Source organism: Falco biarmicus, chromosome Z (assembly GCF_023638135.1).
Source record: "Falco biarmicus isolate bFalBia1 chromosome Z, bFalBia1.pri, whole genome shotgun sequence".
Lineage (NCBI taxonomy): Eukaryota > Metazoa > Chordata > Aves > Falconiformes > Falconidae > Falco > Falco biarmicus.
Window position 1 is genome coordinate 48,480,544 of NC_079311.1, and position 20,098 is coordinate 48,500,641.

The window sequence follows — 20,098 nt, forward strand, 5'->3', positions numbered from 1 at the left end:
TCACTGACCTCTCTCTAGCTGGAGTTTGCTCCATTGATCACAGCTTTCTGGGCCCTGTTATTCAGCCATTTTTCAATAAACTTTTCTGTCCAATTACTTAACTCATATTTTTACTGCTTGCCTGTGAGGATGTTATAGTAGACAGTGTCAAAAGCCTTACTAAATTTGAGGTAAACAACATCCACTGTTGAATCCACTTTCCCCTAGCAAGTCAACTCATTGCAGAAGCCTATCACCTTCATAAATCATAGTGACTATTCCTGTTCACCTTGTTGTCCTTCACGTGCTTAGTAATGGTTTCCAGGGTTAGTTGCTCCATCACCTTCCTAGGGACTGAGGTGAGGCTGACCAGACTAATTCCACAGATCTTTCTTCTTGCTTTCTTGGTGACACATTCTTTCCTCCAGTCTGCAGGAACCTATCCCAGTTGCCATGACCATTCAATGATAATTGAGAGTGGTCTTGCAAGGACATCACCCAGCTACCTCAGCACTTGTCCCCACAGACTTAATGTATGCCTGGTTTATTTTAAGTGCTCCCTGACCTGGACCTTATCCACTGAAGGTAAACCTTTGTTGCTCCAGATTTTCCCTAGGATGTTAGGGATCTGGGTTTCCTGAAAGCTGATCTTGCCAATAAACACTGAGGTGGGAAGGCATTGAGCACCCTGGCCTTTTCTATGTCATTTTTCACCAGACCCCATGCACCATTCTGTAGCAGGCCCATGTTTTCCCTAGTCTTTTTCTGTTTATGTACCTTCCTTGCTGTTCTTCACATTTCTTGCCAATTGAACTGAAGGTGAAGTCTTGACCCATACCTTGTTTTGCTTGTAAGGAAGTAGGACTGACTCAGGGAAACAAGTGGGGTTCACCAGTCCAAACAAGTGTAATACTGGACAAAACTGGGCTCCTCCCTATGTAATCTACTTGGAGCAGCAACTGATACCACCTAGTGAAAGGAGAGTGTCTCCCCATCCAAACCTATTTCAGCATCTAATGGAAAGCCCACCTGCCAGAGGGTCTATCTTCACCAAAGTCACTATCTTCTCATTCAGAACTCAAGTCTCCTGCAGAGTATTCTTATGATATTGTACATGAAGAGACCATGGGCAAAGGTAATATTCAGACTAGTTGCCAGCAAGGGGACACACAGGCAGCTGAAGGAGACCCTATACAAAGGAGGTGGTGATGTCCTGGAAGGCCAGTCTATGTACCTGCTGGCAGCGGCCTTGAAGATGAATTCTTCTGCTTTCAAGCAGTGAAAGTTCCTTCTGAACCTGCTTTGGTGACTGGGTTTGAGTTGGCTGGGACTCCTGGCTAAATCCACAGTGAAGTGAAATGCTATCCATGATTCAAGCTTCGAAAAAATCGGCATTCTTCTTGTCTCCTGTTCTGTCCCTTTCTTCCGCCCCTGATTTCTGGCAAACTCATAGGAAACTTACTTCATGCTGTTCCCCAGCAGTCTCCCTAGGGAGGCAGGATGAGATTTAGGGTGACAAGAAGGCAAAGAGCTGTGTTCTTTTAACATACTAATGCAAGTTTGCTTGGCATGTAGCCCAGAATCTGCCTGCTCTGGCAGGATTGACAGAACGTGGATTTCTACAGCTGTGGGGATCTACAGCTATCCTATCGCGGGTGGGGATGGCTGGCAACACCACAACTCTGCATTTTATGGATAACCCAGCTTTTCCAGATCTATCTTTGCCTGCTGTTCAGGAGGAATGAAGTACTAACTGGGAGAAGGTAACAGATGTTTAACCGGTTGTAAAGTTTGCCAAGTAACAGCAGACACATAAGTTTTGGTGATTATGCAGGGGACAGAGCACACAGAAACACTCCTCCATGCACCTAGTCCCTGTTGTTCCAGCTGGCATAAACTGTACAATTGACATGTTCAGAAACCTCTCATGTCCTGCTCCCTGGCCTAAGCCTGCCAGACCTCATGGAGGGCAGGGGCTGAGCACCCTTCTGTACCATCCAACCCTGCTGTGGGATGTGGCACCACAACTCACTGGAAAGTGGCAACACAGAAGCTGGTGAGTTAGGTGAGGATAAGGGAACTCAGGCACTCTGCACTCAGTTCCTCCTCCTCCACCTCTTCATCCCTAGCCACCTTCTTTCCACAGCTCACCACCTGCAACTTGCCCAAACTCAACCATTGCTGAGGGTGTAAGGTTGTGTCATGTCTGCAGAGAGGAATGACCAAAGCTGAATTCAAGGTTGCCTCCTCCGAGGCTTCCCAGGAAATCTGCTAGAAGAGCCATCTCACTGGGACAGACAGTCAGGCATGGGGGCCTAGAGTTTCCAGGGGCATACAGCAGCCATAAGGACTACATGCTGACTGGTGGTTTCCTGGTTGCTGACAATTAACATACCATTTTCATGGGCGCTATCCAACTTCTATGTCACAGGGGACTCAGACAGATACTAGGGTATCACTTTCCTGGGTCACAGGCCAGTGATTAGGAGGAAAGACAGCTGTGATTTTATATTACTTTAACTGAAGAGGGAAGTGGCCTCTCCCTGCTCTTCAGAGTCTGGGTCACCTGCTCGCATTCGCTCAGGACCAGTTCTGACTTGTTTCTGGTTAAACCCAACGTGACCTGGTGCTGGCCCATGGGACCAGAGGCCTCTTGGCAAAGCAGATAGTGGTGGGCCTGAGAAAACGCTGTTGCTGTTGAGCCTGAGCTGTTTTTCTGCATTTTGCTGAGCCAGAGGGGCAGCACAGCTGGCACAGCTGGAGGAGTAGCAGCAGTTCAGCTGGCCCATGGCACCACGGCTGAGAGCACTGTTGCCCTTGTTCACCAGTGCCAAGGACAAGGCCCAGCTGGCCTGAACAAGGCTGAGAAGCGGGGTCCTGGTGCAGGGCAGTGCTTGTTGGCCAGATGATGCCTCTCCCCAGCACCTCTCTGTGCCAGCACAGTTCCACCCCTGCTGACACTGGCTCCATAGCCAGGGCCAGAGTGCCAATTCCCACGATGGCACATTGTGGCATGCAGGCTGGAGCACTGAGGCCGGGGGGTGAGGTGGGGTGGGGAGTGGGGGACACACTGGGAAGCTGTGGGAGGACAGGGGCCGTCTCCCTGGCACCCAGCTTTCCCCAGCACAGCCAGAAGCCTGTTCCTGTGCTCTGAGGACCGGGGGGAGCTGACTGGGCTGACTGCCTGTCACTAAAATGCTCCCTGTGCACTGCTGCTCTCTGTCCCATATGCCCAGTACCCTCTTCTGCAATTTACATGTTTGAAGAAGCTAATTAGAGCTCACGAGTCTGCCATTTAAATTCTGACCAGTGGCTAATTCTATCTGAATGCTGTCTGAGAAAAGAGGAGAGAAGCAACAGTGAGGGAGGATGCAATGTATTCAGTTGTTTGGGTCAGTTTCAATAACCACCCCCAGACCTCCCAAAGATCCACATTACCCCAGCATCCTCTGTTCACTAATCTGTAATGTAAATACTGGCTTTGGAGCATGAAAACAAAGGTATTTTACAGGCCAGGGAGAACACCTTGAGACTGTGGCAAATGGCATGAATGTCCACGATTGCAGCTGTACCTCAGCATGCTGTGGGCACCATTTGGCATGCTTGATGCTCACTGGGGAATTAGGCCAGGCAGAAATGGTGGCTGTCCCAGTCTGTTGCTGAGATCCCAAGCCACTGAACTGTGGCCGCCTGAGGCAGTCATCCCAGGGGAAGTGAGGGACCATGGGTTTGTGTTGATGCTTGCTCAGCCCATGGGAAAAGCCTCACCCTGTGTCAAGGTCTGGGTTCTGCTATTGCCTTTTGGCTAGGATGATTCTTCAGATTACTGAAGCCCTTTTGAGCCCCTGACAGGAGGATGTTTGTGTGTGAATGCTGGGGAAATGCCTCCTGTTCTCTGATAAGCTGTGGTAACAGCCCCAAATAGCAGAGGTACTGTGTTTTTTCTTTTGATATGATCTTGGTGGATCTTTTCTGTTCCCAAAGACTTCTGTCCTAAGCTTGCAGAAAGCCAAAGCTGCCTCTGGTCCCCTACTGGAGAAAGTGTCCTGCTCTTCCTCTCCAGATTTACCAGGAGCTGAGATGATCTTCTGCTAGCACAAGTTGTCCTGCCCTGAGCTCACAGGGAGATCTGAATTCTGCTGGATGTATCTGGGGTCAGTGTGGTCTTGTCCTGGGTTTGCAGAAAGATGTCAGGAAAAATACAGGACACCCCCACCCATGCCAAAGCAACATGCCTTGAGCCTGCAGGGAGATGGTGAGCCTGGGTCATCACATCGTCCTGGAGCAACCTTGCACACAGAAGGCTGTTGTGGCCCCAAATATGTGTAATACCTTCACAGCCAGAGAAGATTTACAGAGGGTTTAGAATAGTAGGGGGAGGAATATGCAAAATTTGTGGGGAAACACCCATAGCCACCCACACTCACCCCCATAGGCAGCCCTGGATGCCTGGCTGCAGGCCACAAGGCCCCAGGCAGCCAGGGAATATTGACTGGTGGGAAAGAAGTCCCACGGGGCCCATGTGCCCTGCTGTGGGGCACCGGGGTTGGGGCTGCCCGAGGACAAAACCTCTTGCACACTGACGATGATGGTGCTCAGTGAGGTGGCAATCTTCTGGTGCAGGATGTGAAGCTGGCTGTGAACTCTGGGAGTGTCATCTTAGAGGAGGGTCCGGGAGGGGTGAGGTTCCCCACAGGGAGTCTAGCAGGGCAGCTGATGGGGGCGATGGCAAGCACAAGCCCTCATGAAGCACCTGGAGGATGAAGCAGTCCACATCCTGGAGTGGGTCTCTCCTTGGAAGAGTGACCTCCCTGGTTGGAAGGCAGGCAAGGTATTGAGATGCCTCAGATGAAGACAGGACTGACATCTTAGCACTGGTGCTGGCTGAGCCACACAGGGGTTGTACAGGTTTGCACCTGCTGCTTCCCCTGAGGCAGATGTGACTGAGGAGGTGATAGTCAGGGGCCACCGAAGCTGTAGTGCCCAAGCTTTCATCTAGAGTTTGTGGTCCTGCAGAGAGAGAATGAGGAAGGGAAGTAGCAAGTACCCAACACCCTCTGTGTCTCCACATATGCCCTGCATCCCCTTGCAATCACAGTGACCCTCCATTGGACTCACTCCCATGTGTCAGTGTCTGTCCAGTGCTGGGAGCCCAAACTAGTGGATGGTTTTCCAGGAGTGGTCTCACCAGTGCCAAACCACAGGGCAGGATCCTTTCCCTGGGCTTCTGGCTGCACCCTTGCTCATGCAGTCCAGTGTGCAGTTTGCTGCCTAGGTGCAGCACTGCCTTGTGACCACATTAACCACAGGACCCAGGACCTTTTCTGCAGAGCTTCTCCCATCTGATCAGCTGTGGCCTGTCCCTCTGCACAGCTTCATGTGTCCCAGGGGCAGGACTTTGCACTGGCTTTGTCAAACCAATGTCCTGAGGTTCCTGTCAGCCCATTTCCCCAGCCTGTTGAGGGAAGCAGATGGGGCCCTACACTGTGTTCATCTGTGTTTAAACAGAAAAGGTAGTGGCACGCTGCCTGCGGAGGGGAGGACATTAAAGAGTATTTGTTCCTGTACTAATCCCAATGGATGCCACTGTTTTTTCTCTGCCAGCTGGACTTTGCACCACCCCTTGCAGCTCTCTGAGCTGACCCAAAGCCCAGAATTTTCCACTCACCTTTTCACCTTCTTATCCCATCTGTGGAAGAATGCAATGACACAGTAAAGGAGCAATGTCCTGCAATACATAACCCATATAATTTTCTTGTTATTAGGTCAATACTGACAAGATGAGTATTTCCCTGTTGGATAACTTAAAGAATGACTAAAACATTATAAAGGACCTGTTGTCTTTCTTCCTATGCGGAGTAGGATTGGGGCTACTTCCCCAGGGACAGGGATCCAGGACCCACGGGTGGCCACAGCGCACATCAAGCAATTCCCACACCAAAAGGTGCAACTCCACAGCAGCAGAAGCAGGAAAAACAAGATGCCTGATGCAGCTGGAGAGCTCTTGAAAGGCCCATGGAGAAGCATCCCCGGAAATCTTCCCTCCTTTACCCAGATTCTCAACAACAAACAGTTTTCTGGGCAGCATCAATGGCTCTCAGCTCATGGGGACGTGCTGGACACTCTCCAGAGGACTTTCCCCAGGTTAGCTGCCAGGAAAATGAAAAGAAATGCCACAAAGAGGAAAGAGATCACCCACATGGGAACAGCATGAAGGCTTTAACTAGGGCCTTTTTTCCTGCACTTCTTGTATTCATTGCATCTCAAGGCAAGACTTCGTTAAGAAAGTATGAGGAACCATCACACTCTCCCTTTCATCTTTCCTCTCACATTTGTGCTCGTGTCTACTAGCAGGCAATCTCCTGCTACCTCCTAGTAAAAACAAGATTCTCCTTCTCCTCTTCCTCCCTCATCACCTTTCCCATGTCAATTGTGCCAAGGAAAAAGAACACTGGTAAAAGCCAGGGCTAGTTTGCAAAGCCACATTGCTTCTACTCACAGCTGACAGATCTGTACACATGTTGCAAGACATCAGACAGGATGGCACAGAAATCAGGAAAGGAAGATGCCTGTAGGGAGAAGAGTCTGCCGGAGTCAAGAGACTACTCAATATGAGTTATGCATCTTGCTCAATTTTATTGGCTTCCAACATTTCTTATATAGCCTAAACACACTATCAGGCTTTCAAAGCTTAATCATGATTGGAACAAGCATTCTATTCACGCAGCTATTTGCGTCAGCTATGTCTCGGCCTTGTGGTTTGTTACTTCTTCTGTCTACCTCCTGTTCTTGGTTTTGCAACAGGATTCAAGAAGAGATCAAAGTTACTTTCTTGTTAACTTCAGCACAATAACTTCAGCACAATTCTAATTCCAGTACACTTCTAATTCCAGGTCTGGATTGTGCGCTCCAGGCCTGGATTGTGCAGACCCTCAGGGGTTCCGTGCCCACGCTTCTGCAGCCATTCTTCTACAGATGCCCCCATATCAAACTGCTGGAGTGGGCAGGAGGAGCACCCTCAGTGCCATAGGTCCCCCCCGGTGCCCTGACCCTCCCTGCTCAACCCTGTAACTGCTGGGGGCAGCAGCATGGCCCCTTCCTCCAGCTCAGCCCTTCTGCACCACTGCTGCCTTGTGGCACCATTCTGCCTTTGCTTCCAGCAGCACAAAGCCAACAAGAACAGCCTGAATCTCTTCACCCACCACGGCAAGACCTCCATGGCTGTGTCAGGTGCTGAGGGACAGCTAAAGCAGGGCTTAGGGCTGTGGGGCAGCTGGAGGCGACTGGGACATGAGTCCCCCAAAGGGAGCTTACCTCCTCATCTCCTGAACACGGACCTTTTAAAATGCTTGTGAGGCTGCAGCTCATTCGTTCCCTTTCCACTCCCAGCTGTTTCTGCTCAGAAGCCCACCTCTGCACTGGCCTCTTCCTACTCCTCAAGCCCAAGCCTCCACCTCCAGGAGCAGACTACACCACTCAGCTGCCTTGGACCTTTTCCCTAAGGGAACACTGTCCTGTGTTGGTCACCCTAGTGATGCCAGAGAAGAGAGAAATCCGGCTCTGGCCTTTGAACACACATTACCAACACCTGACTGTCCTAGCCTGCCCAAATGCCAAGCCGTCTCCTGTCGCTTGTCTCTGTAATTGTAAAAATACAAATGCCTCACATATTTGCCCATTTCGCTATGTATTTGCATCATATTTCATGTTAATTTTCAGGGTTATATGCATTGAATGTTCCCTGTTTTCATTTTTTATATGTAAGTATTCTTTATATATATTTTTTTATATTTAAGTATTTTTTTATGACCATTGTCATGGTATTCTCCACAGCTGCCTTTATACTGTTTAGGTTTTATAAAAAACACTATTCCCATGCAAATCTGTCCTTGAAAATGTCTGTCTTTTTGACATAAACAGAAGAGTCTGAAAATCATTTTTATCTTGGGAACCTGTGGTTTTTCTCATGATAAAAAGAATCTGAGAGATTCTTCATTTTAAGAAGGCAGGTGCCACTCAGAATTTCTTTAGGAATTCACTTATTAAAAAATGAATCCCATGTGTACTCAAGAAATTAAAGTCTGAGCACTCTTTCAGAGTAAATGTGACAAATCATGTGATATTTCGAGCAAAGCATCCGAAGAACCTATGCCCAGTGGCTATGACAGTTCACATCATCAAATGTAAGAGCCTTGCTAAGAGCACAAAGACGGCCCCAGTGTGTGCTGATCTCCAAGCTGTCAATATAAGAAAATTAACATACTCCCAGATACTTTAGTTCCCTATGACAAGGACTGCAGGTCCTGCTCCTTTTTAAACAGAAAAAAAGGTCCCAACTATGTTTTTATAATTAAGGTAAGAAACCTTCAGTGACATAAATGGGAATAGTAATTATTTTTTTACTTCTCTGCTTCTATAAAGTAGCTTATGATAATACCCCTTTGCTGCTACTTCTTTGAGGACTGCTCTGTTGAATTTCTTTTCTGGTAAAATGAATTTGTGGCACTCAGGTGTATTTCAATTATTAGTTAATAACCTTATTTGTAAAATTGTAATTCTTGAAACATTACTTTGCAAAAGCAAGCATGTACCGCACAAATGGGTTTAGTGAATTACTCAGCGTAAGATAAAGCAGTTATTTGGGTTGGGACGGGTCAGCAGGATGCCAGGAAATGGTCTACTGAGATGGGAAGGTCACATGGCTAAGTTAGATTTTAACTTCTTAACGCAGACCATAACAGTGATTGTGAATGAAATTTTAATATATGAGCTAAATTAAGTGTGCTTTAATCATTTAAATGTGAAAAAGGAATTTGTCTTCATTGTAGATTTTGTAGTCAAAAAACTAGATAAATTTCTTAGCTTTATCCATCCATGTGGAGTGGTTCCAGCTATAGTATTAAACCTGCACTAACCTGTTTCTGACCAGCACACAGGCACTTTTGGCTGCTCCAGCCTTTTTCCATCACAGCGCAAGGCTTGTACCTGGCCAGTCACACGATCTTATGGTAAGAGCAAAGAATCCAATCTTGCCTGTATGTAAAGTTTTCTTTTAAGAAAAGGTTTAAACAAAGAAAGAATTTAGACATATAAGGAGGAGGACTGGCAAGTTATAGCTGTGACAGAAAGCACAATGGAGAAAAACGATTTTAGTTTAACATGGGCAGTGTCACTAGCTGGGGAGGAAGCTATCCTGTGCAGTGACAAGCTGAAACTATTTGGACCTTTTTGTGGCATGCTGACGTGTTAAAATCAGTGTGTTTTGAAAAGATCAAAGGAGAAAAGAAACTGATAGCTAAAGTAGATAAAATGTTGAGAGGAACTGGTTATTTTGATTTGAGAAAGCTGGTATAAGGTTATATGGGGTAGTTACCAGAGTCCAAAAGCATGCTATTTTGCAGGAGAGTTCCCTCACACTGCTCCATTTGCCAGCATGTGAATAGGCTGAACTTAGACTTACCACTTGCCTTCATACATGAGATAAAAGAACCCATGTCGTAAGTGATAGCAAATATTCTTTTCATTGCTTTATTGCATTATAAAATAAAATCAAGAATTTCTGCTAGGGAAGCAATTTGTGGCATTTTAGAAGTATTAGAAAGATATAAAATTGTGTGTATTTTTAGATACAGTCCTATGTTCCTGTAATGAGTACCTATATAGCTAGACGACCCTTTAAGGCCAGATCTTTCTTTCACGAAATTAAAGATCAGATAATCTTTCTAGAATAACTATCTGTTAGGTCTACTTGGAAATACAGCTGTGCTTTGTAAACTTATTTCTTCTTTTCATTCCAGTGAATTAGACCATTAGAGGGTCTGTGCTTCAAACACAGGCAGAGAAATAAAGAGCAATCTGTGCTGCAGCTTCGTATCACACAGTCACCTCTTCCAATCATTACTTTTAATGAATGGTTTGTTTCCAAATTAAGCAATACAGATCATTAGGGGGGGACTGTGTCCTGAATCATGCCATGTTACTACTATGCTTTGCTCAGTGTAGTAATCAAGAAACTGGCTGAGTGAGGAAGAACAATTCGTTGTTATTAAAAAAAAAATAACAGCAATAGCCAACCAAAAACCTACATACCTGATGGACTAAGTCAACTGTAACTATTCTGTGAGGAAGAGTGGACAACTGATCCGTTATCACAGGCAAGAGAATAAAACACCTGGACCAGCTCTATCTTTGTAAGAAAAATGGAAGAGATTTATCTGGTTTTCCCTTCTGCAATGTTTGTGACACCCAGGATGGCATCTGCAGCTCTTCACTGGGACGGAAGCATGTAAAAAACTGTTTTGCAAAAGGAAAGAAAGGACTTATGTGTCTGGGAGACTGAGTGCATGTCAAGTTTACCTGTTTAAACCAGTAGAAGGATTAAGCTCATATAATGAATATAGTTTGGAAAAAAATACTTGTGTATAACTATGGAAATGTCTTTAAGAGTTTTCTTGAGCTAAATACATTTTTTATTGACTTCATGATGATTGTAAAATGTTATGTGTTTACCTTCTACAGCTGTAATTTTGGAAATATGATGCATCTTCATGGCCATTTTTTTATCCAACACAATAATGCACTTCAGGCCAGTCTTTCCAAAGTAATAAGCATTCTCCCCGAGTGAAAAGATTTGGTCCCATGTTATGCATTTTATATCCCATTCTCATTGTTCTTACTCTTTTTATATAATACTGCCACAAGTGATAGGGGATTCGTTTTCTCCTCACACTGGCAGTGCATCCAATCCAAGGTTGCCTAAACAACATCAGGACAACCAAAGAGTTTGCTCATGTGAGTGATTGTGCTTAGCTAAATTTATGATTTTGAAGCCTCCAAAATGCCTGTGTGCTGAACACAAGGGAAATGCAAAAATAGTATCATAAATCTATTCAGAGTGACTACCATACCAGGAATGAAGCCAACATATAGCAATGGGTGCAACAACAGAACAAAACCACAGAGCCGGGTCTCAGAGTAAACAAAAAGTTTGTCTGAGCTCTCCAACAAGACACAATCAGCTACAGAGAATCCAACAAGGCATAATCAGCTACACAGAATTCATTTTGCAATGACACAAGTTTGCACAGGAGGCTGACGAGACAGCAAACTGATCATTTAAGTCTAGTTTTCATCAAAAAAAATCAAAGACGGGAGCTAGATTTCCCAATGTACTGTGATAGTTCTAATGTCCTCTATTATATAGCTAGGGAAAGCAAATGGCTGAATTTTAGAGTATATTTTGTCTTGTCTATTCATTCTATTCCCATTTAAAGTCAGAATTCAGACCTGTGCTCTACTGGCATTGATACTAAATATTACTCAGTTACTTATACGGAGGGAGGGGAATATTTTGTCCAAGTATCTTACCTGTTTCCATGTGAGTATTTGTATTTGCATGGCACTTACAGTCCCTAAGTGAGATCAAGGCCTCATTTAAAACAGTATGTATGTATTAAAACAGACATAGGTATATCAATGCATATACACATTTTTAATATATATGTATACACACATATTTTAATGATATGATATTTGTCCTTTGAGTCTAAATGGTCAAGAGAAATAAACATGAGGGGAAAGAAAATGTGTTCCCTAAATTACAATAGGTAGAGAAAGCTTAACTGAATTTTGGAAGTAAGAAACATGCTGAGGAGACAGGATGGAAGTAGTATTTAGCAGGTCTCTGATCCATCATTGAGACTGTTATTTTATTTCAACATGTTCTTCCACTGCTAAAATATTAAGAAACTAAGGATAATTCTGTAATTTTTTTCTTTTAAGTTCTCACTATACTTCCTACAGAATTTTTGAGGGAGAGGTAGTAGATAATCTGATATACAACATTGTAATATCCAGCTGAAATAAGAAGAAAGTGGCAAGAAAAAAAAGACAGTGAAGTCATAAAGCAGAAAATGAAAGTAGCGTCAAAAGCATACACAAGGGGGAAAACCTTAAAAACCAAAAAATGATGAAAGAAAACTTCTCCTACAGAATAATTAAATTTCAAGATTTTGAAGAAACGGGAGCTTATGAATGACCTTCAAAGCATCCCAGCCTGTCTCTCAGTATTCATACACAGGGAAGGAGGAACCTAAGAGCCTATCTTTATCATGAATGCTTTTGGCCTGATACAAATTGGCCTCATACTGTTGTGCACCACCACCATCTCCAGTCTTCAGTGTAATCACCTTCCTTTACAGCAAGGAAAAGTCGTTGAGAACAGCCTGAAACTTTTGGACAAAATGGGCAAAAAGTTTCCTCAACAATGTCTAAGAGAGAAAATGTCCTTCAGATTTCCTGAGCAGGTTCTAAAGCCCAGACAGAAAGAAAATGTCAAAGTGGTTGTTGAAGAGATCTTCCAACACATCTTCTATATCTTTAGCAAGAATCTGACTCTAGCTGCTTGGGATGGGACAGCTTTAGAACAATTCCAAAATGGACTTCATCAGCAAATTGAGCAATTGGAGGCATGTGTTATCAAGAAGCAGACCCACTACTTTCGAAGTAAAGAAGTCAACAGGCTGAAATTGAAAAAGTACTTCCAAAAATTAGACTGTTTTCTTAAAGACAAAAAACACGACTTGTGCTCCTGGGAGATCAGCCGTGCAGAATTGAGGAGATGTCTTCAGCTGATTGATAAAGTCATAAGGAAGCTGAACAACTGAGGTACAAAGATTTTGACTTGACATAACAGCTTTAAAATTATTTCTATTTATTATTTGTTCTATGATTTATCTTGTGGCAATGCTTCTAGTTAATTTTGATTTTATTTAAATACTCCTGTTGCTGAATTAATTTTTTTTTTCAAATGTAATGCATTATCCAATGTACGTAAATTTTTTCCTTGGTAAGCAAGACATCTACATTAGCTATAAATTGATCTATATGGATTTTCAGTGAGGGTTACTCCATAGGAAAGGACTGTAATCCCATGACATATGCTGTCAAATCATGTGGTGTTTTCTGCTGAGAAAATGTGCTACTACTTTCCATCTCTATTTCACCTACATATAGAGAATCATCTATTTGTGAATGAACTACACATTCCTCATCTTACAGGAACTGCTAGATTTATACTGATTGAGCCTGTGTCAAAAATATGGTAGCACATTGTTTATTTGAGTGGTCCTGTCTTAGGTTAAGACCATTCATTATTCTTTCAAAGTTGTATGCTCTTTTCTAAGAATGTAATTCTTTTATTTTGAGTCATTCTAACATTTGCTTTGATTAAATAGGTAAAGTAATTCTAGGATTTGTCTACCTAGGATATTGTTTGCAGTAGCTATGGCTCCTGCAATAACTTCTCAGATGGGCATTGTCACTTTTAATTCAAGTATCTTTGCCTCCTCTAACTATCTATGAGAAAGGCTTTTATTCCTTTCTGCTCTGTTTTGGATTCACCTTAACTTCTTTCACAAGCTCTTTTGAAATAACTGCTCTACACAAAAGTACTCTAAAGCCCCATCTGCCTGTGGCACATCCTACTTGCCCATGGATGTATTCATCCTGCTACTGCAATCTTAAAGATCACTGTTCAGTGCTGTGCTTTATCGCTGCATGAAATTTTCTGCCTCTTTCCCTCACCAGCTGATCCACAGAAACATATAGCCCTTGGTATTCTAATGAATTTCCCGTCCAAACCACATAGCCTTAAGTGATAATTGCAATATAATCAGGTTCTTTAAAACAACTTGCAACAAACTGGGCAAATATCCATTCATTTCAGTCAGGTCAAGCCCAGATGTTACCCTTGGAAAATTGTCCCTGGGTAATTCCTTTTCAAATGGTTGTGTTTTCCCTAGTCACTTGCTTTGTGTCAGTAAGGGGGAAAACAGAGTTATATCCAGGCTCTGTTACCTAATGAATATTGGTAAAAAATTGGTTAAAAAAACAACAATTTTTTTTAAAAAAAGGCTGTTTTCTGTGATCAAGGCTGATGTCCATTTGGCACAGGTTTCTGGGTCTGGCATAAAGAAGCAGAGGAGAGAGAGCATGGCTGTGGCTTTCAAGGGAGAATGATGATAGTCCCAGAGGGCTGAAATTGCTAGAGGCTGGTTTAAGCATCAAATGAAGAACCACTTTAAAGCTTTCCCTGATCTCCAGCCATTCAGAAGAGTAACATTTAAAGGGGTGATAATAAAAAGACACATCTAAACAAAAAAATGACTGGTAAGAACAATAACAATACTACACCAGATCTCACGTACTGTATCTATGACTCAGATCTCTTTTGCAGGGTGTACATGCTCTCCTCTCTATCACTCATGGATGGAAGCCAAAGAAGTGACGAGAGACATGGGTATCAGGTCTGAAGCTGAAATACCAGAAATAAAACCAGCTCACAACTTCACCATGATCCAGAATAACAGAAAAAAAACCCAAAGAAACAGAGCAAAATATCTGACAGATTGAACCAGTTTTCCACCCGGTGACACCTTGCTACAAGTGTTGCAGTCAAATGTGTATTTCTTGACCTTCGTAACTAACAATTTGAAATGGCCCCACTGCAAGAATATTTCAAATCTTTCTTCTGCTGCTTGTTTGTTTTTTAACTTCTTCAAGCCTGTACAATAAAAGCACATTCAGCCTACTTACCTTTCTGGTTCTGATATTCTAGGTAGCTTCTGCAATGCAGTAAACCATTATTGAAATGGCCTCATTTTTACTGAAACTGGGAAACAGCTTTGAAATATTTTCAGCTGCTCTCTCATGAAGGATCCCAGCTTTCTTTTTCATTGCCTGCAGTGGGAATATATTTACTCATGGCCCACTAACTGTTCAGAAACTCTCATCCCATTAAGCTTTCTTTTTAGTTCATAACTATCCTTGAACATCTCATCACCAAATAAAATTATGTTTTGGCATATTTCAGTCAACAGTGTGCTTTGCAGTACAGGAAAAAACGGAATGGACACTAGAGGGCAAAGTGAAATTATAGACAAGTGTAAGAATTGTAGGTGAATGTACATGTATTTAGGCAAGACAGTGTTTCAGCTCTTTATGAGCATGGTACTTATCGATAAACTGCTACTGGGTTCACAGAAGGGAACTGAAAGAAAAATGAACTATTCTTGAAAGAAGCAAAAAGATCATAGAGGTGATGGACATGAGCTCATAAACCAGCATTTGATTTCACTTACTTTTTGGCCAGCCGTGAGCTAATAGAAATTATTTTCATTGAGGCAATGTCTGGAAGAGCCATTTAAAGATGGGGACCCTGGGTCAAACATAGTTGCTCAACAAATGAAAAGGAAAAAGAAATTAGCAGACTAATATATCTGTTTTGTTTTTACTTATTAAAGAAAGGTAAAGAGTCTTCAAGGTAAAGGAAGAAAGCCGGAGTCAGAAGATACTCTGTCTTCTCCTTGCTGTTGTAACATTCTGAAGTAATCTGTATTTCATCACCATTGTGCTACCAGATCAACTGCATACAATGGCCCTTGGCTAACTGAAATGCTGTGGTATTTCTTCCAGTTAACATCTTTCTAGAAGTTAAACAAATGTAGCAACATACAGTTTTTCACATACATTATTTTCAAATGGAAATAAATAAAATAGTGAATCTGAAGTCTCCAATTCTGGTAAAAAATATATTATAGATGAAATAAAATTCTTCCATAATGGGGCAGATTGTAGGACAAAAAGTATCATAGATTTTCTCTTAAGACTCATATACCATGCTGTGCAGCACAGGTCCCAGTCGCAGTTGTGGCTGCTTTCATAGCTAGTCTCACAGCACCTCGACTACATGTGCTGTGCTGCACTTTCTGGGGAGCCGCACTAAAAGTGATAGGGTTTCATCTACGCAGAGCCTGTTTTCTGGAGTGGTTTTATGGGACTGGGGTCAAACGCCTTGTATCCCATGTGAAACTTCAGAATAACTGCAGTGAAAATGAAGAATGCTTATTCCAGGCTTTACTCTGGAAAAAAATTATTCACAAGTCACAGCTGTCCAAAGCAATTCTTCCATGGGTTTGGCCTGTTCTGTCAGCTCTGGCTTTACTTGATTTTTAAATTGTGGCACGGGGGTAGGGATTAGGGGAAGCAAATCCAAAGCAGAGAAAAACTTCAAAGCAAAACAGGACAAAAGCCCGTAGAAATAACTTCCAAAATAATCATCCAGCATTAGCCTTTTTTGCTAGGAAAGCCAGCTATGAACTCCTTCAGAGCAGCCATAGGGAAGCTGCAGCGGTGGCTGTTGTGGAGCATGCTGACCAACACCAGGTTTGAGGGGTATGGACTGGAGAGGGGATCCAGAACTGCTGATGGGAAGAGAGCGTCCATGGACTGCTGCATCCTCCAGTCCTTGTCCCTCCAACCCAGCCTGCCCCTTGTCAGGGGTGGCCTTAAACTGTTTTCCCCCTCCCTAGTTGAGGAGGAACACTAGCTTCTTCCAGGGAGCAATGAGAGGGAGGGGAGACCAAGAAATAAGGGTGGCAAAGATACAGAGTAGATCTTAAAGGAAAGTGTCAGTCCTCAGCTTTGACTGGCAGATTTAATTTACCTCGCTTTAGAAATTTAATGCAAAGAAAAAAAAAATGTGAACGAAGCAAGTAAGATTGGTACTTTCCAATAAGGTGACTGTACTTTTTATTATCCAAAAATCTTCCTACTAATCCTCACACAGGCAAGGATGAGTCACATATCAGTGTTCCCCACACTTCTACTGACATCAAGAAATCCTGATAAGATGCAAGGGCTTTTTCAGTGCTGAGGGTTCCTAGAGGAGCAAACGCTGACAGGGAAAGTGAGAACAATCTTTCTTCTTAGCCAGCAAACACGCCAGTGTCACAGACAATTCTGCAAACTGGAGGGCAGCTGCAGTGCTGCCATGGGGCCCCCACACTGCAGCAGTGCACCACCAAGCCCTCCTTGCTTCTAAACACAATTTAGCCTCTCCATTACTAGTGTCCTGGATTAATTCCTTTTCTCTCTGTACAACATTAAAATTGAAATCCCCAGCTCACGTGAATGGGCAACCCTCTGTTTTAATTTCAGCGGGCAGAGGATGAAGCAATGGTAAGTGATGAGTAGACGAGCACAGAGAAATTAATATCCTGCCTCAGTTCTCTCTGCAAAAAGCTGCAAGGCATTTAAAAGACACGTAGATGTGGAGCTTAGGGACATGATTTAGTGGTGGACTCAGCAGTGCTAGGTTAACAATTGGACTTGATGATCTTAAGGCTCATTTCCAACCTCAACAACTCTGTGGTTCTAAGGTTGATTCATTTTCTAATTCCAACCTTCTTGAGTCCAGGTGCTTGCAACTAGGATTCTAAAAGCACGTGTTATCTTCAGCAATGAAGAATTCAATCCTGTAAGCAAATAATATAATCTGCTTTTGAAAGTGTGGAAGTAAAAACATTTAATACTCCCCTCTACAAAATAACTGTTAAAACATGGTAATGCATTTGCAAAGTTAAAATTCACATTAAGGAGATAAAACACTGAGACTTCAAATAGAGTCTCTGCCCCCTGGACACCAGTTATCACAATGTTTACTCATTGTAACTCTTATTGTTGCCTGTATTCCTCCAGTTTCTTATCTTGGTAGGCCAGAACCTATACAACTTCCTCTGGACTTAGCTGGAGAACTGTGTGTTACGGTGCATTTTCCCAGGAAGGAAATATCTTGACAGACATATTTATATAAAACAGAAAGCTTTTCTTAAAAAAAAAAGAAAAAGAAAGAAAAAAAAGACTTTGACTTCAAAGATTTTTAAAAACATTGCCCTCTTTTTAAGAAATGAATATACTAATTAATATACTTTCTCTTCGAGTCTCTTTGGGTTTGAGATGGATTTAATCCTGATCTCCAGTTTTTGGGAAAAGCTCACATTGGCTGTAACAGATCTTTTTTCTTGTAATTTTTTAGTAGTTTTACCTTCTGTGGCTTGTAGTAGAACTCACACTGTTGTCCTTGGGAGAAGCATTACACCCCATCACAGATGCTCACATATGTTTAGAAAGGCTTTGTGCTGAATGTGATTACTGGTCACTAGAAGTATTTCAAGATCCTAACCCCTTCATTTTCTCTCTTTCTTTTTCTGCTTCTTCTTTTTTTTTTTTAAAAAAAAAGAAAAACAGAGCACGTCTCCCCATACCCCCATAGCAGGGTAATGGTCACTGTTTTTGCAAACCATCAAACTCCTAGAAAATTTCAGAAGTTATTAGCACAGCTTCCATTATGAGTGACTTGGTGATGGCTAACACTTAAAAAAAGAGAAATCTTCCAGCCCATCAAGCAGTAGTTCCTTCTTACTATTGTAGTGGCCTGTTTGGTGGGCCTGTGGGTCTCACCATCAATGAAACTGAGTGCGGTGAACTGGTAGGCACAGACTATAGAGGTATGACTCATTTCAGAACTAGGTATATCTTTGATATTTAGTTAATCCTTTCACTGCCTCCCTAGCAAAACCAGTGAATTTCCCACTCTACTGAAAAAAGGTTGGTTGGGAATGAGAAGAAAGACTGTACTAAAGGATAAAGGATATTTTTTTTTAAATGTAAAATGAGTGATAGTATTTACAGCACTACCTATAAGAAAAGTAAATTGTTAAAAATTGTTACCCTAAAGAATTAGATTATGCTGTCCCTGAATAAGCAGAATCAGATTCTTTAAGAACAGTAGAACCAGGTTATAATAACCAGCATAAAAAGAAGTCATCCTTTGCATCATAAAAATAAGTTCTTCCATGTAGAAATAGTTTTATGAAAAATAGGATTAAAGTGCATTACAGAAACACGATGGTTTACATTTTTATCCTATGCTGACAACATAGTTGGCAGGTTGGTATTGATCACCTCTACCTGGGGACTGGGACAGCATCTTGCAGTTTGGGAGACCAATGCTTGAAACAACAGGTCCAAAAAATCAGCATATTCCTACAGAGTTGTAGGGCTGGTTGCGAGTGCAAAGGTCAATCTAGAGGCCAGATGACCTGCTCCCACAGACTCCAAGGAAATGACAAAGAAGGATAAGGCTGTCACATCTCCTCCAAGTGACACTTTGGGACATCTGGATGGACAGGAGCTGCCAGGAGGCTTTTGTATGACTTCCCTGATTCTTCCTTTTGTTCTGCTCCAGCTTCAGGGCAGCAGCAAGGAAACACCACCAGTCTGCCTGCATTGGAGTTGAACTGTGCTGAAAGAAGGTAAATGCAAAAGATCACTTATGGATGGCCAAAGCTAAACAGACTGGCTGAGGCCTTTTTTCCTTCAAAAGCCTTTCCAAACTTCATCCATTTTTCACTTGATAAAATTGTAAACCTAAAATTCCTGCCAGCTCTGCCCCTGTTTGGTGGACTCCTGTGGCACAACGCTTGCTCACTCAGTACACCTTTCCTCATTCTAAAGCAGGCAGGAACTTTGTGTGGTGCGACTTACCCTGCCAGATGATGCCAGCCAGTCAGCTTTGGTGAGGCAGTACCTGTTTGCAAGCCAGGGTCTCTGCTGCACTTAGGACACAGCTGGGGTGTGAGAAGCATGAAGCTGGCATGGCTGCTGCTTCCTCTTTTGCCCGGTTTGAGGGCACAGAAAAAAACATTGACTCTTTTCCCTGTTACTTGGTTGCAGTGTGGAGATAGCTTTGCTTCCCCTGCTGCCTCTGCACATCCTTCCTTTGCTCTGTGGCAGTCTTGGTCACACGGCACAAACGCTGACCAGTGCTGCACAAATACTCTGCCTGCTATTGAGAAACAAAGAGTATCCCGTACTGCACCGCATCAGTCCCACGGCCCCCAGACAGCCCAGGGCTTAAAGTCAACAGTACTGGGAGATGTGTTTCCAATTAAGCACATGTTTAGGAGCTGTTATTTACCAGTGGTTGAAATAGTGTAAACCACTGGCCAAAACATGGGCTTGAATTCAGGTAGCCAAAAAAAATCCAATCATGGAGGAAAGGAGACATGGTTTCTTTTCTTAAAGCACATCTATCTGCACACTGCTTTTGTAGCAAGGATTTGGAAAAAACCAGCTGTGCATAAAATGAGCATATGTTTTTTCCTGGTGTTTACTGTTTGAAGACAATGAGAATCTTTCTATATCACACTGAAACTTTTCAGGGCTGCTGTTACATTTATGCATAAAGGACCCCCTTGCAATGATTCCTGACACAAGC

General features: G+C 43.0%; 1 protein-coding gene and 1 long non-coding RNA gene across 2 annotated transcripts; one reads left to right on the forward strand and one right to left on the reverse strand.

The window, feature by feature from the left end:
• Positions 1 to 3,022: 3,022 nt before the first annotated feature.
• Positions 3,023 to 19,562, reverse strand: LOC130143165 (uncharacterized). The gene is made up of 3 exons (XR_008819664.1): positions 19,366 to 19,562; positions 5,648 to 5,707; positions 3,023 to 4,989 (listed from the first exon to the last, which is right to left on the reverse strand). It is a non-coding gene; the product is annotated as an uncharacterized LOC130143165 (long non-coding RNA).
• LOC130143164 (interferon omega-1-like) lies at positions 12,013 to 12,644 on the forward strand. Its single transcript, XM_056325813.1, is given in 2 exon segments — positions 12,013 to 12,045; positions 12,048 to 12,644. Coding segments are annotated over 2 exon segments (630 nt in total).
• Positions 19,563 to 20,098: the final 536 nt, after the last annotated feature.